This window comes from Saccopteryx bilineata, chromosome 2 (genome assembly GCF_036850765.1).
Source record: "Saccopteryx bilineata isolate mSacBil1 chromosome 2, mSacBil1_pri_phased_curated, whole genome shotgun sequence".
NCBI classification, from domain to species: Eukaryota; Metazoa; Chordata; class Mammalia; order Chiroptera; family Emballonuridae; genus Saccopteryx; species Saccopteryx bilineata.
The window spans coordinates 31,541,550-31,558,086 of NC_089491.1; the positions used below are offsets into that span (position 1 = coordinate 31,541,550).

The window sequence follows — 16,537 nt, forward strand, 5'->3', positions numbered from 1 at the left end:
TGAGAGGAGCACATATACAGAGACAACTTAGTGAGTGCAACAACATTGAGGTAGAAATATATATATGACCTATAAGCAACAGGACACAGAAGAGGATACATCAAGATGATGACACATTTAAAAGCACAAAGGTAGATTCATCTGTATCCGAAATAAGCACTGGAAACAATGAAATATTTACAACTAGTTCCAAAGCAAGAAAAGATACAAACTTATAATAAATATAAAAATACAATATTAGGAAAATTTTGTATGCTGAACAAAATAGGAGAAAAACCAGGAGGCAACAGTCCTTAAAATCTTTAAGAACATGACATTTATAACCAGAGACTTTTATTTAATTTTATCAGTTTTAGTAAATTTATAGAGTTGGGAAGAAATTATAGATGTTCAGATTTTAGTCAACTGTAGTAAAATTTAACTTGAGTAAATTTAGTCACTTTAGTAGATGTTAGCAAGTTTTTAAAAGTAGGTATAGTGCATGAATACTGTAATTAGATAAATGAAGATACACACTGCAGTTAATGTTCTATTAGTAAGAAGAATATATGAACACAAATATGTCCTCATCCAAAAAAAACTAGAAGAGAGAGAAACAGGAGGAGACCTAGAAAGAAGGGAATTAAGACCAAAAAAAGAAAAAAAAATCAATTGAGTAGAAATCCTTAAATTAGTATAAGTGATATATGTGGCTCTGAGTCTATAGCAACTAATTCCTAGAAAAATATAATTTGCCAGAATTTACTCAGAGAAATGGAAATCTTAATAAAAAATACTGTAAAATGTGATTAAAGAATTACAATTTTTTAAAAGTGCCAGATCCAGATATTCTCACAACCGACTCCTACAAACTGGATGGGAAAACAAAACACTAAACATTTCCATTGAGATTGATCTAAAATGTCTCTTATGAAAATTTTTTTGTTTTCTATACGTTTAAAAGTACCTTTGGCCCAATTTTGAAAATAATACATTAAAATGAATTATTCATTCTCTCAAATGAATTTTATGGGGAAAGTATAATAAGATCTATAATTTACTTTTTATTGCCCCAAAATTAGTAAAATCAATCAGAACAAGACTTTCACAAACTCTTGTTCATATCCACTCATCAGATTGCCTCTGGGCCCCCTATTCTCTCTGCCTTCTCTGTACCCACTCTCCTCTCTTGTCACAGCACAGAGCATCACCCCCTCTTGCACCTTACAGCATAGACCCTTTTGCCCCTCAAGGACACTGTCCCAGGAATTCTTTCTCTTCTCTACTAGTTCAACAATTTTTCTACTTTTTACTGGGCCATTCCCATCAGCATAAAAGCCTCTCCTTTTGTATATATTGTATACATACTGTACACATATGTTTATACACATACACACACATTTACTTGACTTTTCCCCTTCACTACAATTTAGTTGTTCTCTTTACAGCATAACCCTCTAAAAACTGTTCTCTACTGTCTCTCTTCCCATCCTCCCTTGAAGCATTAGATTCTAACACTTCACTGAAATGCGCTAGTGAAGTCACCAGTGGCCTTCACATTTCTAAAGTCAATGGTCACTTCTCAGCCCTCATTGTCTTTGACGGGTCACAGTCGATCACTGTCCCTTCTTTGAAACAACTTTTTTACTTGACTTCTAGAACATAAGACAGGCTGCTTCTCTTCTGCTTTTCTTCGTCTCTGGTTACTTCTCAGGTTTTCTTGTTGTTGTTGTTGGTTCCTCCTCAACTGTACCACCTCCAAATGTTGGCATGCCCTGGACTTATTCCGTGAACTTCTCACCTACAATTACTCCCATTGTGATCTCACTGGTCTCCTTAAATACCAGGTATGGATGATGGCTCCAAAATTTGTATCCCTAGTGCAGACCTCCTTCCTGAACATCAGAAGATCTCCAACTACCTACCTGGTATCTCCATTTGAATGTCTGTAAGTTACCTCAAACTTAACATTGGCAAAATTGAACTCCCGGTATTTCTCACCCACTTGAAACCTTATTCTCCTAAATTTCCTTAATCTCCATTAATAGTAACTTCATCCTTCTAATTGCTCAGGGTAAAACTTTGTGTCATCCTTGCCTCTTCTTTTCTTAGAAACCACATCTAAGCCATCAGCAAATCTCATCGGTTCCAGCTTCAAAATATATCAAGAGCCAACGAAGCTTCACCCTCACTGATACCACCTTAGTCCACTCCACCATCACCCATTGTCGAGTATTTGAAACAGCCCCCTAACTGGCCTCTCTGCTTCTGCTCTTGTCTTTTCTTAGTCTGTTCTCAACACAGCACTGTGATGACCCTGTGAAAACGTTGTCATATCACCTTGCTTCTCTGCTCAAAACCTACCAATGGCTTTTCAGCTCATGTAGAGAAGGAACAAAGTCCAATTTCTCCCAACTCCCATTCCCTATAGGAGTACTCTGACCTCATTTTCAGTCCTCCTGCCCTTCACTCCGGTAGTTGCTCCTCAAACATAGCAGACAGAGCCCTTCAAGGATGCTGAACTTATCGCCACCTATATAGGAAATACCCTTTACCCAAATATCTTCCCAGTTGTAAAAGTGATTAAAGACAGAAAATAAATTCCCTTTCTTCAGCTCTTTACTCAAAGACCACCTACTCAGAAAGGTTCTTTTTTGGCCTCCCAAATCTAAAATTTAGCCCCACTACCACCAACCATGACACATCTTATCTCCTAACTGCCTTATTTTTCCTCCTTTGCACTTAGCAGTTTCTAACATCCCGTACATTTACCTATTTACAATGTTTATTCTATCTCCTTCAACAAAATATAAGCTGCATAGATTTGTATCTGTTTTGTTCACTGCTATATCCCCCAGCACTTAGAACAGTGTCTGGTACATAGTATTAATAAGTGAATAAATGATTGAATGGGTGATGTTGTTATTTTGTTAGCATCTTTGTTCATTTGTTTTAATGAATAAGAAAATCCTTTAATTAGTATATCAGTTAATGTGTGCGAATGTAGCTTTTAAAGTATATCATAAATACACTAAACACTGACCTTGTTTATACTGACAACTGTCTTAACAAACATTTTTTACATAAATTGCAAAGTGCAAACTTTATCCCCACGTCTATACAAATCAACATGTATTCTTAATTAGTGCCATAATTGAGAATTTTTACTAAAGTAATAAGTTACCCTACTGCAAATTAACTAATGAGCCTCATTCTTTTGAGCAGAGTGGTATCTTGGGAGGTTTACTAATTAAAAAAAAAAAAGAATGTGAACTGCTTTGTTTCTCCCTCACATGTGCAAGGCACAGTGCTAGCCCTTATCATACTGTGAAAAAGCTATTGTCATATTCTTCTCAGTGGCCACCTGGTCCCCCGTCTTCCTTCCTAAACATAGTTTACTCTCAATCAGTATTACTAATGCAGATTTCTGGTTGTATCAGTATTGTGCTCAGAAATCTTCATAAGTCCAATCAGCTTGCTGTGCTTACCACCTCTTTCCCTTCCCTTACAACGTTCCTGAACCTAGAAGATTTATTTAGAACTCAAATCTAGGCTGGAACAGCAGTGTGATCAGAACAGGGTGTGTGTGGTGTTATTATTAGTCCCTGTGACCCAGGCTCTACATTTCCATTTTAAAAAGTTAAGACTCCCGTTTTTTTTGTACCCACATTGCTCTACGGACTTCCACAGAGCTGATAGTCAACTAAATACTCCAGATCTTATTTATGTGACCTTCCATCAAGCCCGGTCTCACACATTCTTAGCATGGTCTGTGAACTAGAATCAACCCTGTGTATCCAGGCTTCTGAAAATCACTACTTTTCTTTTTGAAATGACGTGTCTCTTGATTATGCCATCTTCTTTCCACTTCTACTGCTATTATCACAGCCCTTGTCACCTTAAGCCCCTGTGAAACAAGCAAAGAGAGGAAGCAAGAGGGGTGAATGAGCTTTATTCCTCACAACTGACACTATACTCAGCCCCCTCCTCCTCCTAAACCATTTCCTGGGGAGCTAGGGGAAAAATCTTTCTAAAACAAATCTGATGATCATGTCATTCCCCAGATAAAATGTCCTCAGTGGCTCTTTGTCACCTTTACTGTGGCCTCAGTGCTTTTGTAATTCATTTCCCACCCTCAGCTCTGGCCTTGCTCTTCATGGCGTATCATCACACAGTTGCCCTCTCTGTCTCTGCCTTTTGCACACACATGTCCCTGTGCTGAGAGTATCAGTCTCCAGCTTTTATTCCTGGCTAACTGTAGTTTCTTCTTCAAGACACGGCTCTGGCACTTCTTCCTGTAAGAAGCCTTCCTTGTCACCCCTGGAGTAAAATGTGCAGCTACCCTGCTCTCTGGTCCACTAGCACCAGCTTTACCTCTATTATGACACTCATACTGGTTCAGAATTGCCTGTTAACTTTACTTTCTCCCCATTCCTGGACTTTGAGATGTTTGTGAATGAGTGTCTTTCATCTCTCTGACTCTAGTCCTCAGAACAGTGCCTGGTGTTTGTATGAGTTTATCTTGCCAATACAGTGATTCCTGATTTTCTTTTCTCTTTTTCATTTAAGAAAACACAAGCAAGATCAAAAGGAAGATGGTAGGATTTCATTTAAACAAAAGTAGAATTTTGATCATTTAATCTTTTAATTAACAGTGAGCATTGAAACTTTGCCTCACATTGTCATTACCATACAGAGAATGTGAAATGTGACTATAAAAGCTATCAATGAGATCATTTTAATTTACCCTCACCATAAAACTGAAAATAAAATGGACAGAAATAATCTGTCGTAAGTGGGGATTCTCTGAGACCCAGTTCCTTGGTGTCAATTGCTTAGTGAAACAAGCACTATGGTCTAGGGAAATTGAAAACATTTAGGTCCTAATTGATTTGCCTTTCTGTGACCAACGAATGCCTCCAAGACAACTGAGTCCTGTCCTTCAGTCATGGCCATCCTGAATGTTATTTCACACTGATAAGGAGGAATTGTTTTAGAGTAATGAGGGAGTTATGTAATCACCGAGAGATTTGTGATGACTTCTAATGCCTTCTTTTCTGAGATAATTTAAGTATATATTTATTCACTGGTAGTATTTCAAGGATTCATCCAGTTAAAAATGTATAATCATTAAGCTCCAATATTCTTAAAATACTGAAGGGCTCCTTTTTCTACAACTTTTACTTTACCTTCCTAATCACTAAAATAACCAAATGAAATAAAGATGTTTATTAGGAACCACCACTTTGTTCCCTAGGCCAGTGGTCCCCAACTTTTTGTGGGCCATGGACCGGTTTTTTTTGTTTTGTTTTGTTTTTTTGTGTGTATTTTTCTGAAGCTGGAAACGGGGAAAGACAGTCAGACTCCCGCATGCGCCCGACCGGGATCCACCCGGCACGCCCACCAGGGGCGACGCTCTGCCCACCAGGGTGCGATGCTCTGCCCCTCTGGGGTGTCGCTCTGCAGTGACCAGAGCCACTCTAGTGCCTGGGGCAGAGGCCAAGGAGCCATCCCCAGCGCCCGGGCCATCTTTGCTCCAATGGAGCCTTGGCTGCGGGAGGGGAAGAGAGAGACAGAGAGGAAGAAGGGGGGGTGGAGAAACAAATGGGCGCTTCTCCTATGTGCCCTGGCCGGGAATCGAACCCGAATCCCCCGCACTCCAGGCCTACGCTCTACCGCTGAGCCAACCGGCCAGGGCCCCATGGACCAGTTTAATGTCAGAAAATATTTTCATGAACCAGCCTTTAGGGTGGGACAGATAAATGTATCACGTGACCGACACAAGTGTCAAGAGTGAGTCTTAGACGGATGTAACAGAGGGAATCTGGTCATTTTTTAAAAATAAAACATCGTTCAGACTTAAATATAAGTAAAATGGAAATAATATAAGTTATTTATTCTTTCTCTGCGGACCGGTACCAAATGGCCCACGGACCAGTATGGGTCCGCGGCCCAGGGGTTGGGGACCACTGCTCTAGGCTATGTGTGTGAGTTATGTATGTTTCTTAACAAAATTAAAAATAGGTTGATTATTAGATACCTAACTGTAGTCACCCTTTCCTTATAGTACCTAGGTAATTGTCAATTAATCTGTATATTTTAATGAATTGGATCCCTACTTATCTAAAGCAGAAAACTGTTTTAAAGTCTAAGTTAACTGAGACTTCATTACTTGTTGCAAAATAGAACTCATTTTAAGTGGTTGAATCCTGCTGGGGGTGCTAACATGAATAAGTACCAATAGATGCAGTCTACCAAAATGAGTAGTTTCATTGCACTTAGTGATGGTAGCATCTTCAAATGTGATTTGTATTTATATCTGTAATGAAAATTAGTACATTCTTCACACTTCCTGATTGTTCTATCTCTCTTCTGTGGCAGTATAACTTCTTACTACTTGTATTTGCATTTGTAAATTACTGTTTGTGGCAGGCAATGGATGAATGTGTTTTTTTTTATCCTGAGAACCTAGACTTATATTAACTGATTCCTTAAAAATAATCTTCTATGGTATATTCCACATTTCAATGTAATTCATTTTAATTTGAAATTTGTTTTGAGTACCCTCTATGAGTTTATTATAATGTAGAACATTGTGTCTCCAACTTAAAAAATTATACTAGAAGACAGGAAAGTGACCTGGGGACAGCCTTGATTGAAAAAAACTTGAATGACACTAAAAAATTGCTACCATATCCGGAATATTTGTTTTTATATCAGAAGTCGTGGTGTTTTATGTCTATTATTTCCAACCCTTATAATGGAGGTAGTCTTTTCTTCCCCATTCTGCTGATCATGAAACTAAAAATTAGAGTTCAGTAAGTTGTCCAAGGACAGTGCTAGATGGTGGCTGGACCAGTGTTCAAACGTAAGTGTGTCTGATGTCAAAGTCTGGGCTTTTATTCTGATGCTAGCCCATAATTAAGAGTTAAAGAGGTGCCACACACTTACATATACCTTTTATTGTCTTATCTCCTCAGACTCAAAGAAGACAGGGGCTCTGACCAAGCATTTTCCTGTCCCGCCGATATTAGAATGTATATATACTGACAGTGCCCTGGTTCACAGGGGTAGGAATCAGGGTATCATCAGTTGATAATTTTTCTTCCTTTGACTTTTGGCAGAACTCTTTCCAGAAAGGACTTAGGAGAAAGGTAGCCTGAGGCTCTCTGGAAAACTGCAAATCTGTTTATCATCTTTTTCTTCAGAGAAAAAGATAGCCACAGACGATAGCCACCTGCAGCCTTAACTGGCCTCATAGGATCAGTTGTTGATTGTTTCCACTCTACCAAGAAAAAAACACTGGTAACAAGATTTGGCAAGTTTCAAGAATTATGAATGCAATTTTTAAGCAATTATAAAATTATATGATACATACTTATCAAAACTTATTTTTTGCGCCAAAAAATATTTGAGTGAATTTAGTTGCAATCAAATGTAGTGATCAGTAGAAATGAGACATGTTAAAGATGCCAAGAAACTCCACAGCTTGGAAAATATAGATAATTAACAGTTTACAACAGAAAACAATGAACATCTCCCTTTACTAGGAATAAAGAAATTTGGAATAAGACCCAGAGTCAAACATCTAGCCTGGGTGTTAGAACCTGAGGGTAAAATCTCACTGGCTCAATGAGATAGGACTCTTCTCCTAGGAAGAGTCCAGCTTATTAGTTCCTGAAGAAATAATAGGCAATGCCTTTTTTAAAAGATTAGAGTTTCTTTTTCCTTGGCTGGTTGGCTCAGTGATAGAGTGTTGACCTGGCATGTGGAAGTCCCAGGTTTAATTCCTGGTCAGGGCACACAGGAGAAGTGACCATCTGCCTCTCCCCCCTTCTTTCTTTCTCTCTCACTCCCCCCTCCCACAGCCATGGCTCAATTTTCTAAAGTGCATCGGCCCCAGGAGCTGAGGATGGCTCCATGGAATCTTTGTCTCAGGTGCTAAAAATAGCTCAGTTGCGAGCATGGCCCCAGATGGGCAGAGCATCGGCCCCAGACAGGGGTTGTCAGGTAGAACCTAGTCAGGTTGCATGAGGGAGTCTGTCTATCTCCCTTTCTCTCACTTGGAAAGGAAAAGGGAAAAAAAACCAGTTTCTTTTTACCAAGACAGGGAACTAAAAATGAGCATGACTTCCCATCTTTGGCTTCACCTCTTCTTAATTTTTGCCTTTGCTCCTCTTTGCCAGGTTTCTAGCCAACACCACTTTCAGGGGCCTCAGCGGTTCCATCAGAGTAAAAGGTTCCTCTATCATCAGCTCAGAAAACAACTTTTTCATCTGGAATCTGCAGCATGACCCCATGGGAAAGCCAATGTGGACCCGCTTGGGCAGCTGGCAGGGGGGAAAGATGGTCATGGACTATGGAATATGGCCAGAGCAGGCCCAGAGGCACCAAACTCACTTCCAGCACCCAAGTAAGCTGCACTTGAGAGTGGTTACCCTGATTGAGCATCCATTTGTCTTCACACGAGAAGTTGATGATGAAGGCTTGTGCCCTGCTGGCCAACTCTGCCTAGACCCCATGACTAATGACTCTTCCATACTGGACAGTCTTTTTAGTAGCCTCCATAGCAGTAATGATACAGTGCCCATCCAACTCAGAAAGTGCTGCTACGGATATTGCATTGATCTGCTGGAAAAGCTAGCAGAAGACATGAACTTTGACTTTGACCTTTATATTGTTGGGGATGGAAAATATGGCGCCTGGAAGAATGGGCACTGGACTGGACTGGTGGGTGACCTCCTGAGTGGATCAGCCCACATGGCAGTCACATCCTTCAGCATCAATACTGCGCGAAGCCAGGTGATAGATTTCACCAGTCCTTTCTTCTCCACCAGCTTGGGCATCTTAGTGAGGACCCGAGACACAGCAGCTCCCATTGGAGCCTTCATGTGGCCACTCCACTGGACATTGTGGCTAGGGATTTTTGTGGCTCTGCACATCACTGCCATCTTCCTCACTCTATATGAATGGAAGAGCCCCTTTGGTATGACTCCCAAGGGGCGGAATAGAAGTAAAGTCTTCTCCTTCTCTTCAGCCTTGAATGTCTGTTATGCCCTCCTGTTTGGTAGAACAGCAGCCATCAAGCCCCCAAAATGCTGGACTGGAAGGTTTCTGATGAACCTTTGGGCCATTTTTTGTATGTTTTGCCTTTCTACATACACAGCAAACTTGGCTGCTGTCATGGTGGGTGAGAAGATCTATGAAGAGCTTTCTGGAATACATGACCCTAAGGTAATACTTCTCTTTTACTCTTGCTCTTTTTATTGTCTGTTATAACTCCATGTGTTGTGTCTTATGCTGTAGCATGTCTATGTTCTTTCATCTATCACAAAATATTCTCTCAGCCATCTATAGAGACAAGCCCAAAAATCTGTTGCCTTGTTGAATTAAATAATTTAGTATTGTATTAAATGAAACAAAAAGAGTAGGGATTTCAGAGGGTGTTTGTTCTAGAAAAAGTCTTTCCAGTAGAAACATTTATTAGTGCAGTTTCCCCTTGTGTAATGTGACTGACAGAATTGCTATCAGGGAATAGTCTTACAAAGTACATTTACCCAAAGCAGATTTCAAAAGTGAATTAATTACTTCTCTTGGGAATTAATGGAAGTAAAGAGGAAGATACATATTTTAAGGAGTAAAGAATCTTTTTTATGTCATTAAAAATAGTAAAACGGAAAGAACTAATATTTTAGCACAAGCTCTTAACGTCAGATACATGAAAACTCGATGGGTGTAGAAGAAGAAGTATTGAACTAATTGAAGCATCAGTATTAGCAAAAAAACAGGGTATCCTTAGATAGTAAGTAAATCTGTATAACCAGCCACCTTGCCTTGCAGGGAGGTCACCAACAGTTACATTACAATTGTCCAAGTTTAAGAAAATTGTATCTAACGTAGGCTGCCTTTCATATCCTAGTTATTTGACCCTAAAGGTAGAAGAGAGGAGGAGGGTGGAGTTCAGGTAAACCGGTAAAGCACTGGTGAGTTTCATCAGAACCAAAGATTGCCAAAATTAAGTCACAATGCTCTGCATGAGAAACAAGCAGCAATGGTTTTAGAGCAGCGGTTCTCAACCTGTGGATCGCGACCCCGGCGGGGGTCGAACGACCAAAACACAGGGGTCACCTAAAGCCATCAGAAATACATATTTTATTTAAAAATGGGTCACAACCCTGGAAAATATGTATTTTCCTATGGCTTTAGGTGACCCCTGTGTTTTGGTCGTTCAACCCCCGTCAGGGTCACGACCCACAGGTTGAAAACTGCTGTTTTAGAGGATTAAAAAGAAAATCATAAAGATACACCATATAGAGCAGTAAAATAATTTTTTAAGCAAAACAATCATTCTATGCCCCACTCCACCAGAATAGAAAGGTGAAATCATAAATCTAACCCAGCCCACAAGGCAAAGCAGGTAGAACTAGACAAAGTCAACTTTCTTATGGTTAGCAAGTTCTCAGTGAAGTGAGACAAGCCTAAATCTAAACCATTTTAAATTTGAGATAATAAATGAATTTCCACTAAGGTTCCCAAATATATATAAAATATATATATAAAGTATATATAAAGTAAATATATAAAGCAATTTTATATATCTTATATATATAATATATAAAGTAAATATATATATATATCTTTCCTAGTGTTGTTTCTATGTTAAAGTATCTCATTTATAATTCTATATATATATATAGACACCCAGATTATTTGCCTAAGCAATACATGACTTAAAAAGTAAGGTTTGTGATCTGGATTTATACACAGTTCATCAGTGAATCCAGTCCTGACTGCATAACTATCTGTAATCATGATAGCAGATAGCTTGCAATGAATGTAATAGCTCCATTTTCTTCCTGTTCATAATTGTTTAACATGCTGGCTATACATTTAACACAATTAATAAAACTGTTAAAAGTTAAGAATGTGAACATTTCATCACTATTCCAGAGATGAGATTCACTTGCTTCAACCAACTACTTTAAATCACAAATAAAATTAAAAGCAAAAGGCTGTGCAGGACAGAGGAATTTATGATTCATTACATGTTGCAGTAGCCATGGCTGGAATACTTTTATTTTCAGAGGGGGCCACAGGTAAGAAATAACTTTGTTGCTGGCTGCTCTTACAGATAACCCCAAGGGAGAGGGACTGGCCTGCTGTGCAAATAAAATTCAAGAAGATGGCTCTATCCTCACTTAACTATTTTTGCCAGAATAATTTATTCTACACTAGCAGTAAAATATGTAGCTTCCATGGCCTCCCACCGACTCTTCTGGGAAGCAAGCTCCATGCTTCAAAGCAGGTGGACTCTTAAAGCATGAGCTCATGAAAGAAAAAATGTATGAGTGATATATTTAATAGAGATTATACGGGTACCTCCCTGACATAAAAGCAGCACCATTCATTAAAGGCAATGCAGAAGAGAAAGTAAAGCAGACAGATGGAAGATGCACCCATTGGCTCATCATCCAAAGTCATTTCCTGTTAGCTTTAGAAGATTATTGACAAGTAATAGAAACGAAGTATTATTTTTTTCCCAACAAGGTCTTCACTTAGGTCTATGGTCTAAAGGTATAGACTTGGGCATTCTTAGAAACTTCTAGCCATTGGCATCTAATCTACTGAAATTATAAGACAAGATGGAAAAAAATCACTTTATAAATTGAAAGTACATTGAAAAAGAAAAGCTTCCCCTTCCTCTTGGAGTAGAATTGGCCCAGTTGAAATGCTACATGAGCATCTGAAAGGAGCTATTTGCTGATTTTAATGGACTTTCTAGTTCTTTTCCAGCTTCTCACATAAAATGCCCCTGATAGCCCTGTTCTTTAATATATATATTTTAAATGTCAGCTCCTTAGAGAGAAACAGAAGCTAGTGTCATTTTTGTACAGGCGAATTATGGTGCTGCTTTAGAAAAATATTCCTAGTGAACATTAAAGTAAATATTAAAAATTAAATAGACCTGCTGTGAAAGCAAGAGCAAACCTTAACCAGAAATATTGAAGTAAAAGACATCTGCATAACCTTAGCAGGATATAAGCATTTCCTCAAATAATGAAGACCACCTTTATTGACCTTCATGTAACAGCACGTGGTGGCCTCCCAAAACATATGAATTCTTGTAATAAAAGCTGGCCTTAAAGAAGGAGGGGATGCCAGGACTCAAGGCAGACAAGACACTGAAAATAGAGTTTGAGCTGAGGGAAAAGAAAACTAAATCACACCAAAGCATTCATTCATTCTTTCTTTAATTTGTCCAATAACAGTAACTGCCATTCTATACTTCATGCTAGGTGGCTGGGTATTAAGTTGTAGGCAAAACAGACACTGTCCTTGCAATATGGAGTTTAAGGAAAGAAAGACATTTATCAAGGGGCACATAAATCAGCTAATGAGTTAAACCAGGTAACTTACTGTAAATAAAAATGACAGAAGCATCAGAGGGCTGCTGGGAAGGCCTGATCTGACTGGGGAGTCAGAGAAGCACCCCTTGTCCCCTGAGGAAAGTAGTTCTGGCTGAGATCTGAAGGGTATAAAAGAGGTAACCGGAGCTGTGGGTGCTAGGAGAGCATCTCAAGGTGACCAGGCAGCATGTTCAGAAGCCTTGAAACTGGAAGAAGAGGGTTAAAAATGTGCCCACCCCATCATGAGTTAGGAGAGTGAAAAACAAGGAAAAGGGAACAAGAATAAGATGAGTAATAAGGTAGTAGATTTTGATCACCAGACATTCTAGAGAGAAAATTCCTCCAAAGAAGGAAAACCCAAGAAACGCTATCATCCTAGGAAAGCTGCACTTCCCACGGGCTCCATGTACTTCCAGGTCAAAACTATAGTAAGAGAAATGTCCCATTCACTCTAGCAACAAAAATTCATAATAGATGAGGAGAGCATCCTCTATAAGAATGACATTAAAATAATTTTTAATGTAAAAACAAAAAAGATGGCCTGGATAAAAATTGAATGTGCTGATGGTTGCACACATCTTGTCAACATTCCAAACACCATTGAGTTATAAACATTAAATGAGTGAACTGTGTGATATGTGAATTATAGCTTGATAAAGCTGTTCTAATTATAAGCAAACAAACCAACTGCCATGTTACCAATTAGAAGACTGAATATATAAAGATGTCTAGTTTTCCTTAGTTTATAGGTCTAAAACAAGTCCAATCAGAATCCCAAAGTACTTCTTTTATTGATTATTGCTTAATCTTCTAAAAATAATGATCTAAAGTTAATATTAAAAATAGAAGATTCAAGAGATTTGATATTGAAAAACAATACTAGTGACATCAGAGAAATGGTGCCATGAGGAGTGCTCCCGATACTTCTCCCTGAAATTTCAACAAAATCAACAACTAGAGACAGAAAAACAATCTCAGGAGCATCTGAAATACACATACATCAAAAAAAGGTACAATTGGGCAAAAAGGTGGCTGACTATATAAGCCACTCTGAAGGAAATAAGACAGAGAACAGAGTATTCTACTTTCCTCACTGATCTGAGCAAGGGCTGCTTTCACTTGGAACTAAGAGAAAGCGAGGGCTGGGGGTGCAGAAAAAGCTGGGCTAGGGCAGAGACGTTCAAGCCAAGGAGAGAGTGTGCCTGTGGCTCAGCCATTATGGAGCTAACATCAGCGGAAGACCCTGGCAGAGGTGGGCAAGCAGTTTACTCCCGGTATCCCAGTCGGCAAGCATGGGCAGTGTGCGAGTGGGTCCACCAGGTGCTTCGGGCGTGGGTGCTTGCATTCCCAGATGGAGGGGCTCGGTCAGAGACTGTCAGTAGTGACCCTCTGTGTGGGCTGTGACCAGAGTTTCTGAATAATCTCAGCTTCTCAAACAACAGCGCACAAGAAGTACATGAAAGCTGACTTCCCTACACCTGGACCTGTCTGGCACAGCGGCTCCATCAGCCATACAGGCTAACAAAGCACACTCCTGGGGAAGAGAACTGTGGAAGTAATGGGGAGAAGGGCACGCAGGCAGCTTGCAGACAGCCTCTGGAGAGCAGACCTGCAGAGTGCTGAGGCATACTAGACATACCTGGAGGCTCATAGAAAGACACCTGAAAGGCAATCGGCTCCCAGCCCTGCCTGATTACGCTGGCGGCTCTGGCTGGCAAAGCCTTACCCAGAACCCAGTGTTGATTGGGGATAGAGTGGGGATTTGGCAGCTCTTAGAGCCTCTTGCTCTCCAGGCAGTGGCTGAGGCAACTTCACAGCTGGGTCCCCAGGCTCCTGGTTCAGGAAGGAGAGATTTGGAGAGAGGCTCCCAGAAAACAGACTCTCCCATTGTTGGAGCCTGCAAATGCTAATAAGCCCCACCTGCCAATGGGACTGAGGCCTAGTTTATATCATTACCATAGCAACACAACACCAAATCTCTGCCTAAGAGTGCCACAGGAGCAGAACCTGGGGTACAGCACCACCGGCCAAAAAGAGAGAGAAGAAAGAAAAAGGAAGAAGATAACTTCTCAAAACCAGGAAAAATCCACAGTCTTTATAACTTTTTCCATATTTTTCTTGTATTTTTTATCTTTTTTTTTCCTTCCACCTTGGTCATTTTATCCTTTTTCCATTTTATTCTTTTCTTTACATTTTGTACATTATTACCCATAGGTGTTACATTTTCCTTTCTTTTTTTTTTTATGAGTGTTACATTCCAAAACGCTTAACACAATTTTTTCTCTCTCTTTTTGTTTCTTCTTTTCTCTTTCCCTTTTTCTCTCATTCACATCTCACCCACAAACAAATTATTTTATTCTGGATTCAAATTTTTTCTTTGTGGAATTTTGTGTGCTTTTTACTTAGCTTTTTATCTCTAACGTTTTCCCCAATTCTAACTCTCCATTCTATAGTTTTTGTGCCACTTAATACAATAGAATTTTTTTCACTGTATTTTTTTTCTCTTTTTCTTTCTTTCTTCTTTTTTACACTATTTCTGTCATTTGACCATCATTAACAAACAAGTTATTTTATTCTTGATCCAAATGTTTTCCTTGTGTTATTTTCTGGGTTCTTGCCTCATTTTTTTTGCCTCTTTGTCACTCCCCCCCAACCCAGGCCCTCCATTCTACATATTTTTGTTCCACTTAGCACAATATAATTTTCAGTTTTTCACTGCATTTTCTCAAAAAAAAAATTTATCAACTCTTATTAGTGTTATTAACAATACCACTCTCAAATGCCATTAAATAAAAATAAATCAAATATCATGGATACAAAAGACAGTGATGTAGCTCAGATAGATGAGGAAAAATATATAGAAAAACATTTCAATAGCTTAGAAACCTTGGTGTTAAATGACAGAGAATTTAAAATTGAAATCTGGAAAATACTCAAGGATATACAAGAAAGCACAGGAAGGCAAGTTAGGGGGCTCAAAAAACAATTCAATGAACAGAAAGAATACTTCACCAAGGAAATTGAAACTATAAAAACAAATCAAACAGAGATGAAAAACTCAATTTATGAACTGAAAAACGAGGTAACAAGCTTAGCCAATAGAACAGGCCAGATAGAAGAGAGAATTAGTGACATAGAAGACAGGTAACTAGAGGTACTACAAAGAGAAGAGGAGAGAGACTCACAAATTTTAAAAAATGAGATAGCCCTACAGGAATTGTCTGACTCCATCAGAAAGAGCAACATAAAAATAATGAGTATATCAGAAGGAGAATAAAGAGAAAATGGAATGAAGAACATATTCAAACAAATAATAGATGAAAACTTCCCAAGCCTGTGAAAAGAACTAAAGCCTTGAATTCAAGAAGCAAACAAAACACCGAGTTATCTTAACCCTAATAAACCTACTCCAAGGCACATCATAATGAAATTGGCACAAACCAATGTCAAAGAAAAAATTCTCAAGGCAGCCAGGAAAAAGAAGAATACAACATATAAAGGAAGGCCCATGAGATTATCAACAGATTTCTCAGCAGAATCTCTGCAAGCTAGAAGAGAGTAGACCCCAATATTTAAAGTTCTGAAAGAGAGGAACTTTCAGCCAAGAATATTATACCCATCAAAGCTCTCCTTCAAATACGAAGGAGAAATGAAAACATTCACAGATACAGAAAAGATGAGGGAATTTATCACCAAAAAAAAACCCACTTCAGGAAATACTAAAGGGGGTTTTCTGACCAGACACAAAGAACAAAACAAAATAAAACAAGTAAAAGCTCCATCAAGATTGCAATAAAAACAAGATTAATCTGTGACAAAGAAACAAAAAAGGGGAGAGGACAAAGATTAACAGTAGCAAAGGAGGATGGAGTGCAGAAGCACTTATGATATAATGTACTACAATGAATATGATATGTATGCTTTCCATTATTTAATGGTAACCACCCCTGAAAAAAACCAACACAGAAGTACACGGCTTGAAAAAAGAAGTAACAGAGAAAAGAAGTATAGATTACAACCAAACAAAAACAAATGATAAAAAAAATAAAAGAGAAGAACCAAATAAAATACAAAACTATCAGAAAGCAATATATAAAATGGCAATAGGACACCTTCAAATGTCAATAATTACACTAAACATAAATGGATTG

The 16,537-nt window shown here is 38.8% G+C and overlaps 1 protein-coding gene across 5 annotated transcripts in view; it reads left to right on the forward strand.

Annotated features, from left to right (window-relative positions):
• Positions 1-16,537, forward strand: part of GRIN3A (glutamate ionotropic receptor NMDA type subunit 3A) — a 178,285-nt gene that overhangs the window by 63,234 nt on the left and 98,514 nt on the right. For all 5 annotated transcript variants that reach the window (XR_010729050.1, XR_010729049.1, XM_066256614.1 and 2 more), the window contains one exon: positions 8,166-9,213. Coding sequence is in view for 3 of the 5 variants with exons in the window: in XM_066256614.1 (XP_066112711.1) it covers positions 8,166-9,213 (1,048 nt within the window). In the remaining 2 variants the exon portion in view is untranslated. The remainder of the gene's footprint in view (positions 1-8,165; positions 9,214-16,537) is intronic.